The sequence below is a fragment of the Tauraco erythrolophus genome, chromosome 26 (assembly GCF_009769465.1).
Source record: "Tauraco erythrolophus isolate bTauEry1 chromosome 26, bTauEry1.pri, whole genome shotgun sequence".
Classification (NCBI taxonomy): domain Eukaryota; kingdom Metazoa; phylum Chordata; class Aves; order Musophagiformes; family Musophagidae; genus Tauraco; species Tauraco erythrolophus.
In genome coordinates, this window is record NC_141490.1 from 3,363,938 (window position 1) to 3,382,970 (window position 19,033).

Genomic DNA, 19,033 nt, shown 5'->3' on the forward strand with positions numbered 1-19,033 from the left:
ATAATGATGGCTCTTGCGTGTTAGCGGAGCAGAGGAGATGGTGTCGCCTGAAGGACTGGGAATGTTCGCCAAGACATCTGTGTGTGTCGTACAAGAAGTATCACTGTGTGTTTCTTTATCAGTACTTAATTCAGTTTAGCTCCTGTAAAACTGGGAAAAAGTAGGAAGAGAAGAAGTTCCTGAGTGGATATCGTCGGGATGCAAAATAAATCAGGTTAGCGTGGAGCACCTTTGCTTCACCAGTGGATTTGGTATCTAGTTACCTTCCACAGCCAGGGTCAGGGCAGGACTGGGAAGCAGAGGTGCTCTGCAGGTTTGTCATGATAGAAGAGATCCCACTGGGATGAGCATAGCAAGGCTGAGAAAAGAGCCCTGAAATGCAATGCAAATTGGTTGTTGCAACTGGGCTGTGCTCTGAGATTTGGGTTGGTTCAAAGCAAGCCTTAGGGGCAGGAGAGCCAAAGTAAAAGGAGCCTGGACTCAAGACAGGTTTCTTCATTAGGCTGGGCTGTGTTGGAGGTTCTGTGTGCTGGTGGCAGTGAAGCGTTGCCTGCGCACTGGGAGAGCAATGAGGACCTTCAAGGCACGAACCAGCCCTCTGAGGACCGTGTTCTCAGTCCCACCTACCGCACAACATCGCTGTGCTTCTTTAACGGCGGTTCTGGTAGCTATGTCTTCCAAACATGTGTATCCTTGGACTCTGCTCCCAGCCCTTGCTCTTAGGGAGGCAGGATACCTCCTGTTTATAGCCGATGTATTTTACTTCAGCTGCCAGCTCATTTACGTGTTTCACTCTGTTTTTTCCTACCTAATAAAAAACCCCACAAAACCAAACTTGCCACAGCACAATGATGTGTTTCAAAGCTTCAACAAGGCACCTAGCTGCTGTAGCTAGTTCCGTGTCTCCCTGACACGCAAACCAGCAGAGCCCCACTAATCCCTGCCTTGCTAACCTATGTGGTGCGGGGCCTGATTCGGTGCTGAGCTGCGACTCTGTCTACACCTGAGCAGTTCCAAATGGCGTTCCCTTTGGAGTGATTTTTGGAAAGGGAAGATAAGCATTGGTGCCTTTTCTAATATATACAAGAAAACCCAATGCCACTCTTCCCCAGGTGGGACTGAATAGCTGCGTTCTGGGAGGAGCCCTTCTATTAGCAAGGATAAGCCCACTGGGCTGCAGAAGTTGTGCCAGCTTGTAATGAAACGCCGTGATTAATGCTCGACTCCCAATTTGTTTTTGCCTTCCGTCAAAAAAATAAAAATAATACCGCACACTGTCTCCCTCTGCCTAACACAGATTTGAGTGGGCAGGCCCAGGAGCTGAGTTCAAGAGTCAAGTGCTTTCTGTTTGAAAAATATTTGTCCCTTCCCACCCACGGCTACCCACGTGCTTCCTGAAATATTCCAGCTATCAGCACCGTACCAACACTTTCTCAAACGAGCGAACCAAGGCTATCTGGGGACATTCATCCACTGTTGGGATGTGAAGCAGTGCCCATATCCGGGCTGCATGGGGCTGCACAGCTGGATGTCCCTCTCTGGGAGCACCCAGGGCGAGCGGTGGGTGCCTGTGCTGTGGCGGGTGCCGGGCACTGCCAGGACCCCGGCAGCATGGGCGGCCGTGTCGTGCTGCAGTGTGCCAGCAGGTAACGCAGCCACTGCTGCAGAGATTTTGCTGCCCACGTGTCTGGCAAGACCCAGGAGGTGGGCGAAGCGGCGGGAAGGGCTGGGCGTGGGCGGGAGGGTGCGCTAACAATAGCGGTGGCAGGACCAGAAGTACCAACGCGGCGGCTGCTTACGTGGCAGCGGAGATCCCGAAGGGGTGCTGGGAACAGGGGGGACAGGGAGGTGTGCGGAGCCGGGCTGGGTCCCTGCCAACCTAACCGCTGCCAATGCCTTTGCTCCCGCAGCTGCCATCCTGGATGACCCCATGGAGTGCAGCAGAGGGGAGAGGCTCTCCATCACCCTGGCCAAGAACCGCATCAACCGCGCGCCGGAGCGGGTGGGGAAAGCCAAAGTGGAGGTGGACATTTTTGAGCTGCTGCGAGACAGCGAGTATGAGACAGCAGAAACCAGTAAGTACCCCTCCATGTAGCTGATCCTTCCCCAATTCTCATCTCTGCCGGCTCACGGGAGGTGTCTGGCATGCCGTTCTTGCTGCAGAGGTTAATTGTGTGATAGGCAAGGTGAGAAGCTCCTCTCAGCTCCTCTATCCATCAGCACTTGAGAGATCAACATGTGCTAGCACACAAGTGAGTCTCAGCAAAGCCCCAGGCCTGCCCCAGCTGTCCGAGCACAGCCAGGTCCGGTGCAGGGGTTTGGTACAGTCTGGATGTGGGCGCAGCATCCCCCTGGGATGCAGGTGGGACCTGTAGCAGCACTCATGCTGTGTCCAGTGCCAGACAGACATTGGGAAGGGCTGGTCCTGCCTGGACGCACACACCACAGGGGCACAGCGGCACGGAAGGGGAGGTTAGGCTCAGAGGGTGAGTGCTGAGACCAGTTTTCGTTTGAGGGTTTAGTGTGGTGTTGTGAGGTGAGCCCTGGCATGGACTGAGAGGATCTGGGTCCTTGATAAGTTTTGCCACTGTTCAGCTCAGCAGCTTGGGACAAATTATTTTCTTTAATCTGTGTGTCAATAAACAGAGGTAATGATACAGGAGGTGATGCTCCTTTGTAAAGTACTTAATGGTGTGCAAATAAGAGACTCTGGGCAAGTTCAATGCAATTAAGTTATTTTTAAAACCCCACAGAACACTGTGTGTCAGCAAACATGATAGCTCCTCCGGTGCTTTAGATTGGCAGTGGATTTGTTTGCACAAAGTGAAGTTTTCAAGTGCTGTTTAAAATCATGTGGATTAAAAAGAGCTAATTTTGAAAGAGCAGTACACTTCCCACTTTGCTTTCAAGTCCCTTAATGCAAACAGATCTCTACTATAGTTGTTCCTCTAGATGTCCAACATGTCAACTCCATGCTGATGAATATAAAAGAAATTGATGGTCAGTGTCCCACAGACCTCTCAGGAGCCCGAGTGAAAGGAACCGAAAAGATCTATAATAGCTTCTTCCTGTAAGAGTGAAAATCCTTTGGAATAGGATAGCTTCCTTTTAGAATAATTTTTAAGACGACCTTTAGAGTTCAAGGGAGGACTATAATTTATTTTTTTTTTGGCCACAAGTTGTCTTGAAAAAGCTGGAGAAATCATTTTTATTTAAAATTTTTGTTTAGGGATTTTTAGACTAGTTTCCCTGTGGTTCTCTGTTCCCAGGCTGTGTAATCTGCAGGGTATCCCCAAAAGGTGTATGGGGATACATACTACCCAAAAGGGGTAGTATGTTGTGGTCTAGAGCGGGCTGTTTTTTCACACAGCTTTGGTGTTTGTTCTGCACAGGACTGAGCATCCCTGTGCCTGGGAGGCCCCGTGGAGCCACATACCCAGTGCTGCTTGGGGGCAGGTCCCTGGGTACCTGGCAGCACGGGCTCAGTAGGCCTGCGAGATCATCAGATGGCTCCTTCATTTCCTGAATTAGCTTTTGCATTATTTATAGAAGCGTTCAGTTAATAAAGTGTGTTTCAGCAAGTACCTGTATGTCTATTTATAGAGCCTGTCACCCATGAGGCAGTCTAGATTAAGATCATCACATGCAGCATCACAGGGACTGTTTAAAACAGCAATTCTCCACCTTTTTGGATCCCTTTTAACTTTTCTTGGTCTTTCCCATCCGTTCAGGGTTGTGCTCATCCTGCTTTTACTGTCATTTGGCACAGCAATAGGGCAGATCCAGTCTCGCTGGCCAGGCCATGCAGAAAGAATGGGGACTGCCCAGGTTTCCGAGTGCATTCCCAGTTTGCCCCTGAAAGTATCCCAAATCTCCCAGCGAGCCTCCTAGGAAGAGAGAATATTGCTTGCTTGCCTGAGCCTTCTGTGTCTTTGACAGAACCAGTAGCTTCTTTACTTCCATTCTTTTTCCTTCCTCATAAATCTTCTGCATGTAGCAGTGTTTCTGTTGTTTAACTTTGCTCGGGAAACAAGCTTGATTGCCAAGTGACCCTAGAGCTGTGGTCCAGATCATGAGCAGGATTTCTTTCTCACTTGCACCCCTGTAACACTGCTCAGAAACTTTTTTGTTGGAGCTTTTTTCAGGCAGGAGAATACTAATTTGCTGAGAATGACGTGTTATGCAAGAAATTGTTGATTTCAGCAAATGTGGTGTTTGGGGAGAACATGGAAATGGGATAAGTGAGGAAGAGACAATCTTCCATTTTGAATTTTCACCTCAGGGTGATTTTCTTTGTTTTCTTTCTTTTGGCTTATAGCATGTAAAAAGTAGAAATCGAAGCAAACTGATTTGATTTCGGTGAAGTGAATATTCAAATAGTTTTGCAATATGGTATTTGCCTTTTCTTCAGAGGGAAAAATGTCTTGAAGCGTTTCTTACAAAAGGAAAAATCTGGATTCTGCATGGCTCTGCTATTAATGTCACTGAAGTTATTCTTGATTTATACTGGTAGCAGAGAAGAATCAGATCCTTTAACTTAAATTTCAAGGCTTTCATGGCTTTCAAATGTCTGACTTCTCAGCTTTAAAACGGCACTGATGTTTGTTATCACACGTAATATTAATAAAAGCAGTTTAGATGTTTTAACCTGTGACTGCAAAGCTGTTATACATCTGTTTAATACTGTTCTCAAATTTCACGCCCTTTGAATCACCCTTAAATATCACAGTTAGCACGCTTAAAGGACTGATCTAGGAATGCTGTGATTACACCCCATCAGTGATATTCTGTGTAAAATTAGTGCTTTAAGAGAAGAAAAACTTTTTGAGAGTTAGTTTTTATTTTAGCGTCAAGCTATTTTTCTTTTTTCCTCCTGACTGACTCAGTCATCTTACTGTGAGGGGGGCCACAAAATCACAATTGCTGTAGCAGGTAAAATATGAGTCAGTCTTAATCACATTCATGCATGGTTTGCTATTTCAGCTTTATATATGAATGAAGACAAACATTGACTGTTCCTGTATGCAACGTCTGTAAAGTCTTGTGTTTTGGAATGAGTTTGCAGTGAAAGGTTATGGATAGAGCTTTTTTTGCCTTTATAAGTGAAGCCTGTTCTCTCCGTGTTTGATGTTTCAGCTCCTTTTATGGAGATCCAAAAGGACTTGTTTAATCATGTCTTTATCTAAACCACCTTATTCCTTTTGATGTCCAGGGAGGGACAGATTTTCTACTTGTCACCTTGTCTCCTATCATCTCATCAGCCTTTTAAGTATCTTTCTGTTGTTAATCCAAACATTTCAAGGCAGGACAGCAGTCAGAGTGGGCAAGTAACTGAAATTTTGGTGTGAATAAATAAAAATTAAAAATCCTCCAAAGTGCCTGCTGTGTCCTTTCAGTGACATTGGCTCAAACGTCCTGTTAACTGTCCCACTGTTTTTGTGCTCCCGTTGGATTTCCCATTTAAGCCTGCTCTGGTTGCGGGTTCCTGTTAAGAAGTGCACAGGTTGCTGCAGGAGCAGTCTTGGAGCCATGGTGCAGGATGCACATTCAATAGCTCCGTCTGTTTATGCACTTGGTGTTTTCTGTATGAGAAACCCGTCCTGACCAGTCCCTGTCATTCAAGATCCTCTGATACGTTTTGCAATCATAGAAATGTTGAGATAATTGTATACCTTCCCTGCTCATTTATTTTCAATTAGAGGCAAGAATCTTCTTTGCATGCTGTTTGAAACTCTTGCATCAGGTATCTGTATGCAGTGAAAGAAATACTGTGTTCTGTGCCATGGGTGGACGCTCTCACCGGAGTGCTTTCAGCCGTGCTTTGAACAGGAAGAGTTCATGGAAATGCTTGCCAAGTGCCCTGAGATCCCAGGAGGTGAAAGGCACTATCTGACCATGACTAAATGGATGGGCATACGTATGTAATGTGAGAGCCACTCATTTGTTGTTGTGCTTTTTCGTGTTCAAGAATAAATACATGTTTCCATCTTCCGTTCAAACATATCTGGCTGTTTCCCGAGTGTCCAGACCTGTACTTAATTCCCAAATATACTTATGGAAACTAACGCACACAGCCTTTTCTCACTTACATGGCAGGACAGACCTGCTAGTATGGAAGGAGGGGTTCTGTTCTGCCTGAACTAGTGCAGGTCTCAGCAGAGAAGGGTGTACCCCTGGGTGTTTTGTTTTCAAAGACTTAGGTATTTTAAGTGTTGTTAAGAAATTGGTTTGCTAAGCCTATTTCTTGTTTTTCTGTCCCACTGCCCTCAAGGATGTTAACTTAGAACAGCTGAGTGCAGGCAGTCCATGAAAATGGCTGGAATAGGAGATTTGGGACATCTCAGGCCTTCAGATCAAGGATGATCAGCAGTATCCACGTCCCATCTCATGATTCCTTTCTACATCCCTGTGAGTGCTTGACTGAATCTGCAGTGCCCATGATGGTAGCAAGGTTGAGTCTTTTCTCCTTGTGGAGACTAACAGCGTCAGGTAATGCTCTGAAATAGGAAGTGTGTTTGGATTACAAGAGCAGCTTTCCAAACATGGTCGAAACCTTTGCCTCAGGCACCTTCACTTTGTTTCCATTCACTTTTCTTAATTTTACTGGATGTTTCACCCTCGGAGTGATAAGCCAGGTCTTTTTCTTCTGGCAGTTGTTGCAACTCTGTTGCTATGACTACTTAACCCACTTTTTGTTCTCGATACCAGAGATGAGAAGAAAAGTGCTCACCAAACTTTCCCCTGCATGCAGGACAGAATTCCCCCCAGGACTTTTGCTGTATAATGACCTGTGGGTAAAGAGGACTTGGAGCAGCGCTTTCCTCCTAGATGCTGAATTGCAAAGCACCCGAAGGGTCTGCTGCAGCTGAGCGGGACCGATGAGGGCAGCCGAGATAGCATGCGGGGTTTTCAAATTGCTGGTGCTCTTATTTAAAAGGATCTTCTGAAGAGGTGTAAGTGCCTGTAAATTTTTAAGCACTGAGGAAAAGTAAGCACTGGCTTCCTTTGAAGATGCTGCAGAAAAACATCACTTGTTCTGTAGCAGCTTGAGATGTGGAGGGTGAGAGAGCATGGAAGGAAGGAAAACCTGAGAGAAGATGTCTGCGTATCATTGGCACTTTTGGTAAGAAGCCAGAACAATCAGAATCTGTAGGGACCTAGCAGTATGTGGATTTTTCCCCCCAAGTAGCACTTGGAGAGAAGTAAAACCATTTCCCCAGAGTGACAAACTAAGTCCTCAGCTTTTGGCCTCATATTCCAATCATGAGGTTATGGAGACTTACAAAGTCTAAGGCCACAGCTGACTACCTTGATTAGGTGGTCTCACCTCCTGCAGAAAATGGACTGTAGACATTCACAACGCTACACTCAGCCCCATAGCTGGTTGTTCTAAAAAACCCCGAATGCAGGAGAGGCTTTCATTTCACATCCAGTCTTGATTTAAAGACTTGAAGTTGATAGAAGACCTGCTCAGATGAGTAGTACAGCAGTTTTGATGAATTCCCTTCACTATAAAATATATGTTCTGGTTTGAATTTTTCCAGCTCCTTTTTCCAGCCACTGAATAGATAACTTTTTACAACCATCACAAAAGCTTGTGTGACATGTAAGCCAGGGACCTGCAGTGAGGATGGCGCTCTGAAACAGACCAGCCATTTGAGAGTGAAGAGGCACTATCTTTAAAATCTCAGCTTTGTGATGTGGTGGTTTAGTTTTTACATAGGAAACTGTTGTGAGCTTGCTCTTGCCAGAACTGATAAGGAGTCGCGGTGCCTCCTTTCTCCCCTGTGGTATCCTCTTTCTTCAGAAAGCAGCCACTTGATGCCAGTTGAGCAAATGCAACTTTGTCTTTCCAGGGAGAAAGGAGCCGAGTGTGTGGAGATGCTGAGGCAGGTCTGGCATTTTGGAATGAGCCATGGCCAGCACATGTTTATAGGCGCCTTTTGGAGAGCGGGGATGCAGGCACGAGGGGGTCTCGCCTTCTGTTTGCGAGGCTTTGCCTGCACAAGCTGCTCTGGAGGAGCATTTCTGAGCAACGTGGCTGATTGGGATGGCAGTGGGGAGGTGACACCAGCTGGGGTAGTCCTTGGAGTGCCATTCGGTTAAATTTGTGCTGTGAATTAAAAGGACAAAAGGTTGCAGTTTAACCTGAGAAGCTTGAGGGAAGAGATTTAACTTCTTCATTTTGTCAGGGTCTTTTTATTATTCTGCTAACCTTTGTGGCATGGAGCCAGAAGATTAACTACTGCCAGAAAAAAAAAACACAAATGAAAAACAGTAGTACAATCCTTATTATTACCACTGAGCTCTGCAGAGGAAGAGAGAAGAAGTTTCTACAAGTTCATTTGCTGCTAGATAATGCTTTCAAGCTAGGTCGCTGCTGTGTTTAGCATCTTCCATAAACTCTGGTTAATGTTTTATCTTGGAGCACAACAGATGGGTCCAAAAAGAGATGTTCTAAGGGAAAGACCCCAGTTCCAAGTCAGAGATGAGGATAGCAGGGCTTTGAGGAGCATTCAGGTGGGATTGAGAAAGGCTGGAGAAAAACAGAGAGAGTGTCACAGGCAAGGTGACAGTGCTTCAGAGGGAATAGAGAGATTTTGGGGGGAGGTTAATGACAGGGAATATGTTGTGTGAAGGAAACAATACTGTGTCCTTAGTTAAGGTGCTGCAGGTGCTGTCAGTGTGACTGTCAGCTGGAAAATTGAGGATGAAGTCTAATGCATGTTTCCTCTCTCTGGTGCTTGCAGTGTGCCAGATTCTCCCAAAAGGAGTGGTAGGCGTCCTGGGACCTTCCTCAAGCCCAGCCTCGAGCTCTATTATCAGCAATATCTGTGGGGAGAAAGAGGTAAGTGGAAACGTTCCGTGTTGGAGTAAGTCCATGCCCTTGCGCCGACTGACTGAGGGGTGCAGAAACCTCAGCTCGCCCTGGCAGATGCACATCCAAGCCAGAGTTCCTGGATGTGACATGGCTTGGTGAGCATACTTGGAAAGCTGCACCCCTTTCTGTTTGCTGCTGTTCCATCATTGCAAACCCTTTTTATCTGTGTCCAGACTGTGTGCCTGATTTAATATTTTATAAGCCTTGAACCATCCGACACTGATCTGGCTCTGCTCTCGGGAAAAGAAATTGAGTTCTCTTCTCATAGTTCATCCCTTTAAAGCCAGATAACATCTCTCAGCCATTTAGTGGGCTCTCTCTGGAGTCCAGCCTCTGAGGAGAGGAGTGCCTGGAACTGAGCACTGTAAATGACGTACATTCACAAATGACTGCTGTTCCTTGTTCCCTGAGAATCAGAGGTGTTGAAGAGATGGAGAAGATCTTTCAGGCCTAGTGCTCTTCACCACAACGGGATGGGTCTCTTGAGAGTGTTTCGTAGTGCTTTCTCCAGTTAAATGTCCTGGACATGGTGTTGTGGTTTAACCCCAGCTGGCAACTCAGCCCCACGGAGCCATTTGCTCACTCCGCCACAGTGGGATGAGGGAGAGAACTGGAAGAGTGAAAATGAGAAAACTCATGGGTTGAGGTAAAGACGGTTTAATAGGTAAAGCAAAAGCTGTGCCGGCAAGCAAAGCAAAACAAGGGATACATTCACTACTTCCCATCAGCAGGCAGGTGTCCAGCCATCTCCAGGAAAGCAGAGCTCTGTCACACATTACAGTGACTTGGGCAGACAAACTCCATCACTGCAAACGTACCGCCCTTCCTTCTTGTTCCCAACTTCACATGCTGAGCATGACATCACATAGTATGGAATATCCCTGTGGTCAGTTGGGGTCAGCTGTCCCAGCTGTGTCTCCTCCCAACTCCTTGTGCACCCCGAGCCTGCTTGCTGGTGGGATGGGGTGAGAAGCAGAAAAGGCCCTGACTCTGTGTAAGCACTGCTCAGCAAGAGCTAAAACATCCCTGTGTTATCAACACTCTTTTCAGCACAAATCCAAACCAGCCCCATTCTAGCTACTATGAAGAAAATTAACTCTAACTCAGCCAAAACCAGCATGCATGTGGTCCATCCCAGGCAAAGGCAACTCTGCAGTAACAGATTGCAAGTGTTTTTTCCCCTGAAATTCGTATTCAGTCTGAGTCTCTGGTCTAAGTCTCTTCATTTTTTTTTCCCCAGAAATGAAAGGTGAGTGCTAGTGCGTTTTTAAGGTATTTGATTCTCAAGCTTGATCTCAGCTGCCCTCCTAGTGATGTAAACCTGCAGTAAGTCCCTGTGATTTATATCACAGTAGCATCAGTTGGTGCCGCTGTGTTACACGTGATACAGCAGCCCAGCCAGAGCCACTGTACTTGCAGCCATCCGTCAGGTAAAGGAGACTGTCCCCATTTTACCACTGGGCACCAGATGGTGGAATGACCAGTAAAACTGGGGTATGAACCTGCGTCTCCTGCGTTACCCCTCCAATGCCTTTGGCCCAAAGATTTCCTTCTCTCCCATCCAGAGAGGGGTGTTGCAGTGGGGCAGAGCTCTTGGAAAGGAGAGGAGGGCTCCAGGGACTGAATGTGGGGTTCAAACCAGGGCCATGATCAGCTCTGGGCACTTGCAGGAGCTGCCGTGGTGATGGCTGCCTTCACCTCTGCCTGCATCTCCCTCTTCTCTGGTAGTGGTTGTTGCTATGAGTCTCACACTCCGTCTGACTCTCGACAGGGATCAGCACACTTGTACTGGAGCTGCCCTGTCTGCTCTGGTTAAAGGAATTTGCCTTTTGCTTACAGTCTGCTTCTCTCCCTGTTAATGGAGCCCACGGTGAGGGCTGCAAAGTGAAATCAAGGCAGATAGCAGCTTATTACTCTTTAACTTTTCTGTTGCTAACCAAACAGCTTATGCTGTCAATAAAGCAGCCATCGCAGCCTACTAATAGCCTTTCCCAAAAGGACAGAGATGGGAGGCATGGGATGATAGCTTCTGGAAAGACTAATAATGGAGGAAAAGAGGACTTGACACTTCTCTAATGAAGCTGAAGCAGATGTTTCCCTTTTCCTGCCTTCTATTTCTTCCAAATAATTCACTCAGCAAAAGGAAAACAATATTCCTTCTCCTTACTTGGCCGAACCCCCGCTGTCTGAGCTTGATCTATGTGCCCACTCGTTCCCTGTACACAAAACTGCCAGTTGAGCGGCAGGGCTGCCTTGGAGGGAGCCCTCGAACTGTCCCCACATGCAGCTTCCTTGCTCCCCCTTCCTCAAATTCCCTGGGAAAATAGCATCCCACTCCCACCTCCTGCTCCACTGTATTAATGAGAAGCGCAGTGTTATTAGGACTTGTGGTTACGGTCCCGTTGCAGCTTGCCCGCCGTTGGCCACCTGTTACCTCTCTCCTGATCAAAAAAGCCCAAAGCTTCTGGCTGCTGCATCTGTTCCTCTCCCTCCTGAGCCTTGCCAGTGCAGGGTCAGCTTGTTCTTCCCTTCATCTCTCCTAATTACCTGACGACACATCGGTACTGCAGGCGGAGGTGGATTTGCAGCGCTCCGTCCACGTAGTGCACAGCGAAGGGCTGGGGCTCTCGGGCACGGGCTGTCGCTCCCTGCCTGCCTGCAAAGCTTCCCCCGGATTTGCCCAGGCAGCCAGCCCAAAATGAAGTGTGGGCCCAGCTGCAATTAGTGCCCAAGCTAATTAGGTTGAACTCATCCGGAATGGTTTCCTGTTCTGTAATCATAGCCCCCGTTGCCTTTCTCTGAGTGGCTCAGCAAGACTTTTCCTGATCCACTCCTTCCCACAGCTTCTTGTTGCTGCGATAATTATTTTCCTCTGCTGTTCCACAAATCCCACCCTCCTCTCCTCACTCCGGTGATGCTTCTCCAGTTTTATTGGGATAATTCACTTTTTGCCTGCTGTGCATTTCACACCAAAGGTCCTTTATGGTAGATTTACTTGTTTTTATTTCTTTTTCCTCTTTAATTATGTTTTCTTTCCCCTCCTCTCCGCTTAGGTTCCTCACTTCAAAGTGGCACCGGAGGAGTTTCTGAAGCTGCAGCTCCAGCGGTTCACCACCCTCAACCTCCACCCCAGCAACACCGATATCAGTGTGGCCGTGGCAGGAATCCTGAATTTCTTCAACTGCACCACTGCCTGCCTCATCTGTGCCAAAGCAGAATGTAAGTCCTTCCCAGGCTGGGTTCGGCTGCCCCTCTGCTCCCAGCGCCTTCTGTTCTATCTCCTTCTGTGTGTTTGGTGCCTGTTGGAGAAGGTCCCCCAGGCAGCATGCGAGAGCTGCCTCGCTGTTGCATCCCCAGGTGTTAGTCTTGCCTGGTCGCGGTGGCAGGGTGTCTTCTGTTGGCAGCAGGCGGGTGCTCGGTCAGAGCAGCCTGAAACAGCTGAGACTTGTGGGGCAGGTTTTCCACCTTGATGTCCCATGGAGGTGGTTGTGAGAGGAGGAAAGGGGATGGGGAGAGACTTGCCTGCCTTCTGTTTGACAATCTGAAGAGTGTTTTGCTTGCACAGATGGGTTTTTGAAATGGAAAAAAAAAGGCTTAGGGTTGTTTCTGGAGATTATTTTAGGAAAGTAAAGCTTTTTGAAATATGTTTTTCCCAAACCCATGTGCAGTTTGTGGCCTGAAAGCAGGACTTGATTAATAGTCAATACACTGCATGCCCTCTTGGGCTCTGCAGCCATACATCTGCTGGTAATTGTGCGTCTGGATGCTGGAGCATTCACCTCAGCAAGACCATATTCATCTCTGCATAAGTCTCCTGACATGGCAGGAGCAGGCTCTGCGTTGCAGTAGTTAGAGTAAAGCATGTCTTGTGCTTTTTAAGGTCAGTGTGTAGGCAGGTAGCTGGTGTGTAGTAGCCACACCAGTTTTGCTTTTATTATCTGGTAGCCAGATTCATTAGCACTAGTTTGCCATACCGACAAGCCAAGAAGGGGGGCTTTGAAAAGGCACGTGGATCCAGTGAGAGCCAGGGGGACACTGACGAGAGCTTAGCAGCCTCTGACCATGGGGCCAGGTACAAAGGAAAGGCAGCCTCCTTTCCAGCTAGCCCTGGGCAAACTTCGCACCACCAGCTGTGCCAGTAACGTGGTGTCGTGGCAGACTCCTGGCAGGGACGGAAGGGATAAGAGTGTCTTTGCCTTTTCTTTTTGCTTTATGTGCTCGGAGGAGAGCACATCCTCAGCTGATGTAAGTCAGTAAATTGCCTTCAGAAAGCATGCTCAGATTTACTCCAGCAGAGGACTTGAGCCAAAATTGTACAATTAAAATCATCGAAATGGTCTCCTACGTTACTTCTATTGCTGGGGTTTTTCATTGTCTAACCTTAACCTTAAGCGAAAAGGAGAAAAAAGAAAAGGAAGAAAAGATAATTAGGTTTTCTCACTTGCCATGCAGCATGCTCACAGCTCAGTCCTTGCACTGCTGCCAGGCACAGAGCACACATACATGTCAGCACGCCACTGTACACCCCTGCCCTTCTCCCAGGTTCCGTGCCAAAACATGCAGGTGCCTCCCATTGAATGCAGTCTGGTATTAGTATGATTCTTCGTTTAAAACCAGGACACTGGATCAAAACCTTGGTGAACCAGATAGCTCGCATTAAAATAACACCCTTTTAATTGAATCAATTCAGCTTATTTTACTCTGGTATTCCTGGATAACTCAATATTTAGGATGTGCTGTGCAACTCAAGTACTTCCCAGGCCCAGGGAAAGAGTGGGACAAATGCCTTTCTTGCAGCCTGCTCTTTGTGTTCAGTAAGAACCTTATCTGAGCTAGGATTGAAGCATGACATGGTCTGGCTGTAACGGAGTGCAGAAAAGGCGTAATCCAGCTTTGTGTAGGCACACAAGCCCTCATTTTCCCTTAGGACAAGCAGTGCTCCTAAGCACATTCCTTAAACAACTAACTTGAGGCACTTGGGCTTTCGGAAGGTTCCCTGGAGGCAAATAAGGGGAGTATATGAGCTGTCTGCTCATCAGGGAGGAAATGCTGTTTTGAGGGATGTTATTATTTAGATCCCAGTGGGGAAAGTCATAGCTGTTTTGGTTTAAGAACAAGGCTGTGTGATGGGACTCCTGGGTCCTATCCCGTCATGCTCATGCTATCGCTATGAGGAGTCACATCCTCTGGGAGCTGATTCTAATTTCTTCTGGCAGAAGCAGAAAATGACCCACAAAGGCAATGGACTTAGGCCAGCCTAAGTGTAACACAGTTGTGAATAGAATAAGATTGTGTGACTCAGTTTCTCTGTGGTGTGGAATAGTTAGGTCGTGAATTGCTCTGAAGTCCTGACTTGGAAGGCTTTGCGTGATTCCACAGAAATCTCAACTCAAAAAGACAGCCACAGACAAATACAGGGGTATAGACTTTATGGGAGCTACTCTGTAAGCTCTGATTGTCAGAGGGAAGGAAATAATACACAGTGCTTAGGAAGGGAGACCAGGTCACTGAGATCAAAAAGCTTGTGCATGCCCTGGGGCCATAGGGAGATGTTTGAACTAACGTTGTTGAGTGTCAGAGCAAGGCTGAACAATGGGAATCACCATTTCTCCTCCCAACCATGAGGGTCAAGGATTGCACCAGCACAAACCCCGTGCAACCATAAACAGAACTGCTGGGCCACCTGAGCCTCAGTCAGCAAAGCCCATATCCTTCTCTCCAGTAGCCTTACAGGCAAAAGCGATAAACAGAGATGTCCACGAAAGCCTCCAGGTCCTGCCTTTCCTGCTTCCCGGGGCATTCCCTGGCAGTGGGCTGTAAGGTGTGCCAGCTGCTGTGGAGGGGAGGCCACATCTGCAGAGAGCTTGGGGTTGGACTGCTCCTGCCAGCTCCAGATGTTTGCGTAAGAAAAGAAACAATAAAATAGGCAAGGCCAGGACTTCTCCCCAGCCATCTCGAGCCACTGACCTGCCGCAGTGTGCACCTATGGTCCCCACAGGACTGTTCAAACAGCGCGTGGCTGATGCAGCCTCTCCGCGCACGGTGGTCCTCACTTTAGTACTTCAGAGTTGCCAGGAGGGATCTACAAGCCCTTGGTCATGTTCAGCCTGCCAAGCAGCCCTGTGAAGTGCCAGTCGATCAGCAGCAGCATCATCTCACATCCTCTTGTCATCAAACAAAGGGGAATCTCTTCAGAAAATAGAGGCTTCCCTCTGCACGGCAAGAGCAGCTGCAAGCAGGAGGCCTGGTGAGGCTACAGGTAGGATCTAACATGCTGGAAATTATAATTTCCTCGAGCCAGAGGAGGAGATCAAATGCTTCCTTTTTCTCCCTGGTCCTGCTTCCTCCTCGCTGTGCCTGATGTGCTTTAGAAACTTAGCAACTGGGCTCTGCCTTCCTCACCGCAGAGGCCAGGGTGGCCCTTTTACCTGGGGTCGTGCCCCGGTGAGCCGCAGGCTGGAGGAGAAGGCAGCGACTGAGGTGCAGGTGTAGTCGGCAGGTTTAGTCCTTCTCCTTAGTGAGGAGGAAGCTGAGGGGTCTGATGTGAATCACAAACTCATAGCAGTTGGCAGAGGGATGCTCTCCGGGTTGCAAGATTAACTCACAGCTGAGATATACAATCTTTGGCGCTAAGGAGCAGGATCTAATTTTATTTCTGCAGGAAATTAAATAGAAAACGTGCATTTTCAAAGGGTATGGCTGAAGATTTCCCTCTAGATGCCCATGTCTTTCCATAAATTTCTATCCCCTTGAAAGCCACATCATGGTGTAAATCTGGACTTCTCCCACCAGCACAGTGGCATGCAGAGAAGCGCAGCTTTCCCTTTTCCTTCAGATTTGTCCAAAGCCGAGCACTGTAGAGTCATGATCTCTGACAGTGTCCTGTACTGACTGCAGTGTAAGTACACCCCGCTGCCAGCCTCTGCTTTGCTGTGATGTTTAGTTGGGAATGCTCTCCAAGGGCAGAAGTATTTTATATTCAGGGAAAGTCCAGGGGACTTCAGTCCATGGGCTGTAGGACCAGCAACGGTGGGTCCTGGCAGAGGTGGCCAGGTGTGCTCAGCCCTCATCACTGACTTAAATTGGGTAGAGGTTTGGTAGTGAGTGCTTGGGGAGCTGCCTCCTCTCCTCCTAAACATCCACTTCTTACAGAGTACAGTGTTAAATGCCATGAAATTTAAATCATTGTGGAAAAAAAGGGCAAGTTCCCATGTCTATTGTTTTTTTAATGCAAGCCTTTTGTAAAGTTAGTGAAGTGCTCTTAAAATCTTCCTCGGTTTTGCAGCAGCAGATTTTGCTGGGCTGAGCTGTAAGTAAACTTAGTGTTCTCCTGGCTGTTACTTGCAGCAACCGGTCTGGTCTTTTGCAGATGTGGAATAAGGTGAAAATAAACCTCACAAGGATTACATGAAGGGCTTAGATAAAATTTGCTGTTCTCTTGAGCTAGCACACAAAAAATTATTCAGGTGATGTCTAGTCCCCGAGTCTTGTACCCAGAGTGGATTCACTGGCTGGTGAGAAAGAAAAAGAAGCCGGTGTGATCCAGAGAAGTCCTGGGCGCTGCTGATTCTGTAGTCCCTCACAGAGTTCCTGCCTGTACTCAGAGAAAAGGTAAGAGGCGAATGCATTGTATAGAGCTCAGTGCAAACTTGGCTGCTGAAAAACTCTCACTGTGAAGGAGAGGCTCCTCATCTTGGATGTCTCCCTTTTAACGCACTGCTTTGTTATCTTTGTGAAGTGCTGGGCGTCCTTGAAAGCAGCGCTCTCCAACACTAATCACATCGCATTGTATCGCTTCCCCAGCCCCTGACCTTCTGGCAGCCGAGCGGTTTCGTGCAGTCAAAAGTACGGTTAGGTTAAGAGTACAGCTCTGGCTTGGGGATGGGTTCTGCCCCTCCACCAGCTAGGGCGTCATTCTGCTGATAGTCCTGTTCTTTTCAGATTCCTTCAGTTCAGCTTTCCCTCTTCTTTTCGGATTGTCTTTCTGCAGGGACGGGATGTGTGACCATGCTAGCTGTCTGTGTCTTGCTAATGATTGCATCTGGTGGTCTCTCTGGTCAATCAAACTTGACAGGAGGTTATTTCCTCATGAAACTCAGCAGCTGCATAGAAGAGACAGACTCTATCAAATATGCTTTCTTGACTAAGAAAAGCTGCAGCAGGAGCTTTGATGTCTTATTAGACATCAAGGAAGCTGTGTTGGAAGGAGCCCTTGCAATGACCTAGCTGCAGGGAGAAACTTCAGTTAGAAGTGCCGAAGGCAATAGGGCACGAGTCCAGGGAAGTCGGGACTCATCCGTGTGGGTGCTCGCTAATTATTACTCCTTTTCTTCAGCTCCCGTCTGAAAGGAGAGCCCAGTCCCTGCAGACTGCGTGGGGAGTGCCGAGGTAGACTCTGGCTCGTTGCCGTGGCTGATCACGTCCAGACGCTGCCCAAGGAGGCTGCACTGTGCTGGGGCACACAGAGCACTCAGCGGGGGCACGGGGGAGCCAGAAATGCAGATGGCAAGGCAGAAAGAGGGAGGAGGGCTTTGACATGGAGGTGGAAGCTGGGTCTCCAGAGACCTCGCCCCATGATGGAGCTGGGTCTGGACTGCGAATGTTGTCCTACTTTACTCTCTAATTTCTCCATTAAGCACAAAATATTCTGGTTTGTTTTATTATTGGCTTCTGTTTTGCTCTAGGAATCCCCTGTTCCCAAGTAATTCTGCAGTGTGCTAGGACTATACTCACGATTTTTGTAGTGTAGAGCTAATGTTGTATTTTTGCAATGATGTCTGCTTTGTCTGACTGAGCAGAACTTTCCATCCTCAAGGACACATGCCCTTGGGAGACAGCAGCTCCCCATCAGAGTGCTCCAAGGTCTCCAAAGCGTATCAAGGTGTGCCTAGCAGAGTGCTTAGTTTGGGAGCTAGTAATGCAAAGGCTTAGGAGGAGGAATCATCCTCCAGCGACCAGCAGTAACAAGAACAGGAAGTGCAGGAAGCTAACGGAGAACTTGTCTGGACTCTGGAGTCTTGGGAAAATTTGTATCAGCAGTCTTATCTCTTCCCAAGAGGTCTTTGGGGCTGCTTTTTGTCTGGAGAACAGCTGGAGCAGCTTCATCATTTCCTATTCCAGGCTGGCCCAAGCAGCGAGCCTGCGCTGCAGCCCCAAATCCAGTGCACAGACACAGAGCTGCAGGACTGCTTCCTACTGGGCCGTGGGAGAAGTGCTTTTTAAACAAAGCTTAAAATTTAAAGGCATCTGTTTTTTCTCCCTTTTATTTGAAGGCCTTTTAAACCTAGAGAAGTTGCTTCGGCAGTTCCTCATTTCCAAGGACACTCTCTCGGTCCGGATGCTAGATGACAGCCGGGATCCTACCCCTCTCCTAAAAGAGATCCGAGATGATAAAACCGCCACCATCATCGTACATGCCAACGCTTCCATGTCTCATACCATTTTGCAGAAGGTAAGTGTCTATTAAGCGTCACAATTGTAAATTCTGCAGCTTCTGCTGAACGAGACACTGTGTGCAGTACACGAGCGTACATGTGCAGTGCAGGTGTCCTATGATAATGGAGTGTAAAAATTCCTGCAGTAATACTGGAAATGGTCTCTGCTGAGAGGAGAATTGCCACTGATGGAGTTTCTGGAGAAAATAATTTGCTCTCTCTTTCCAGGACTGTGTCTGTAGAAGCAATGGTTTAATTGCTCTGAGCTAATGTGTTTGCTTTCCAGAAGTGGTGCGTGCTTGTGGCTGCTGTCGCCATCAAACAGCCGTGGAGGGCTGCTCAGCACTCTGAAGTTAGTCAATCAGTGCAATAGTTTTTTTCTTTTTTTTTTCCTCCAAGTACATTTCTAACTTTTTACTTTTTTTTTTTATTGTCTTATTAACTGAGATTTTATTTTAATCATGTTTATTTTTAAATGGTCTCTTGCTGCAGTTTTTAGCATTTGTTTTGATAGTCTACTTCTAAATTGAACAGTGTCTCCAGATGAATCTAAAGTTGTGTAGAGTTTCCCATATCCTGGAAAGAACCAGAAGTACCTTCCTGGATGGAGGCAGGATCCAAGCCATGGTTTTCCCCCTCGGCTGTTGGTGCAGGTGTTACACATGGTGTCCTGGCTACATTATCAGGGAGTCGGTCATTCGAAGGCCTTGACTGTATC

At 47.6% G+C, this 19,033-nt stretch overlaps 1 protein-coding gene across 4 annotated transcripts in view; it reads left to right on the plus strand.

Moving 5' to 3' along the window:
* The window catches only part of GRIK4 (glutamate ionotropic receptor kainate type subunit 4), a 132,291-nt gene that overhangs the window by 55,098 nt on the left and 58,160 nt on the right, over positions 1 to 19,033 (plus strand). For all 4 annotated transcript variants that reach the window (XM_086626856.1, XM_086626859.1, XM_086626860.1 and 1 more), the window contains exons 2-5: positions 1,911 to 2,075; positions 8,751 to 8,848; positions 11,935 to 12,100; positions 18,154 to 18,332. In XM_086626856.1, the coding sequence (XP_086482982.1) occupies positions 1,911 to 2,075; positions 8,751 to 8,848; positions 11,935 to 12,100; positions 18,154 to 18,332 (608 nt within the window). The remainder of the gene's footprint in view (positions 1 to 1,910; positions 2,076 to 8,750; positions 8,849 to 11,934; positions 12,101 to 18,153; positions 18,333 to 19,033) is intronic.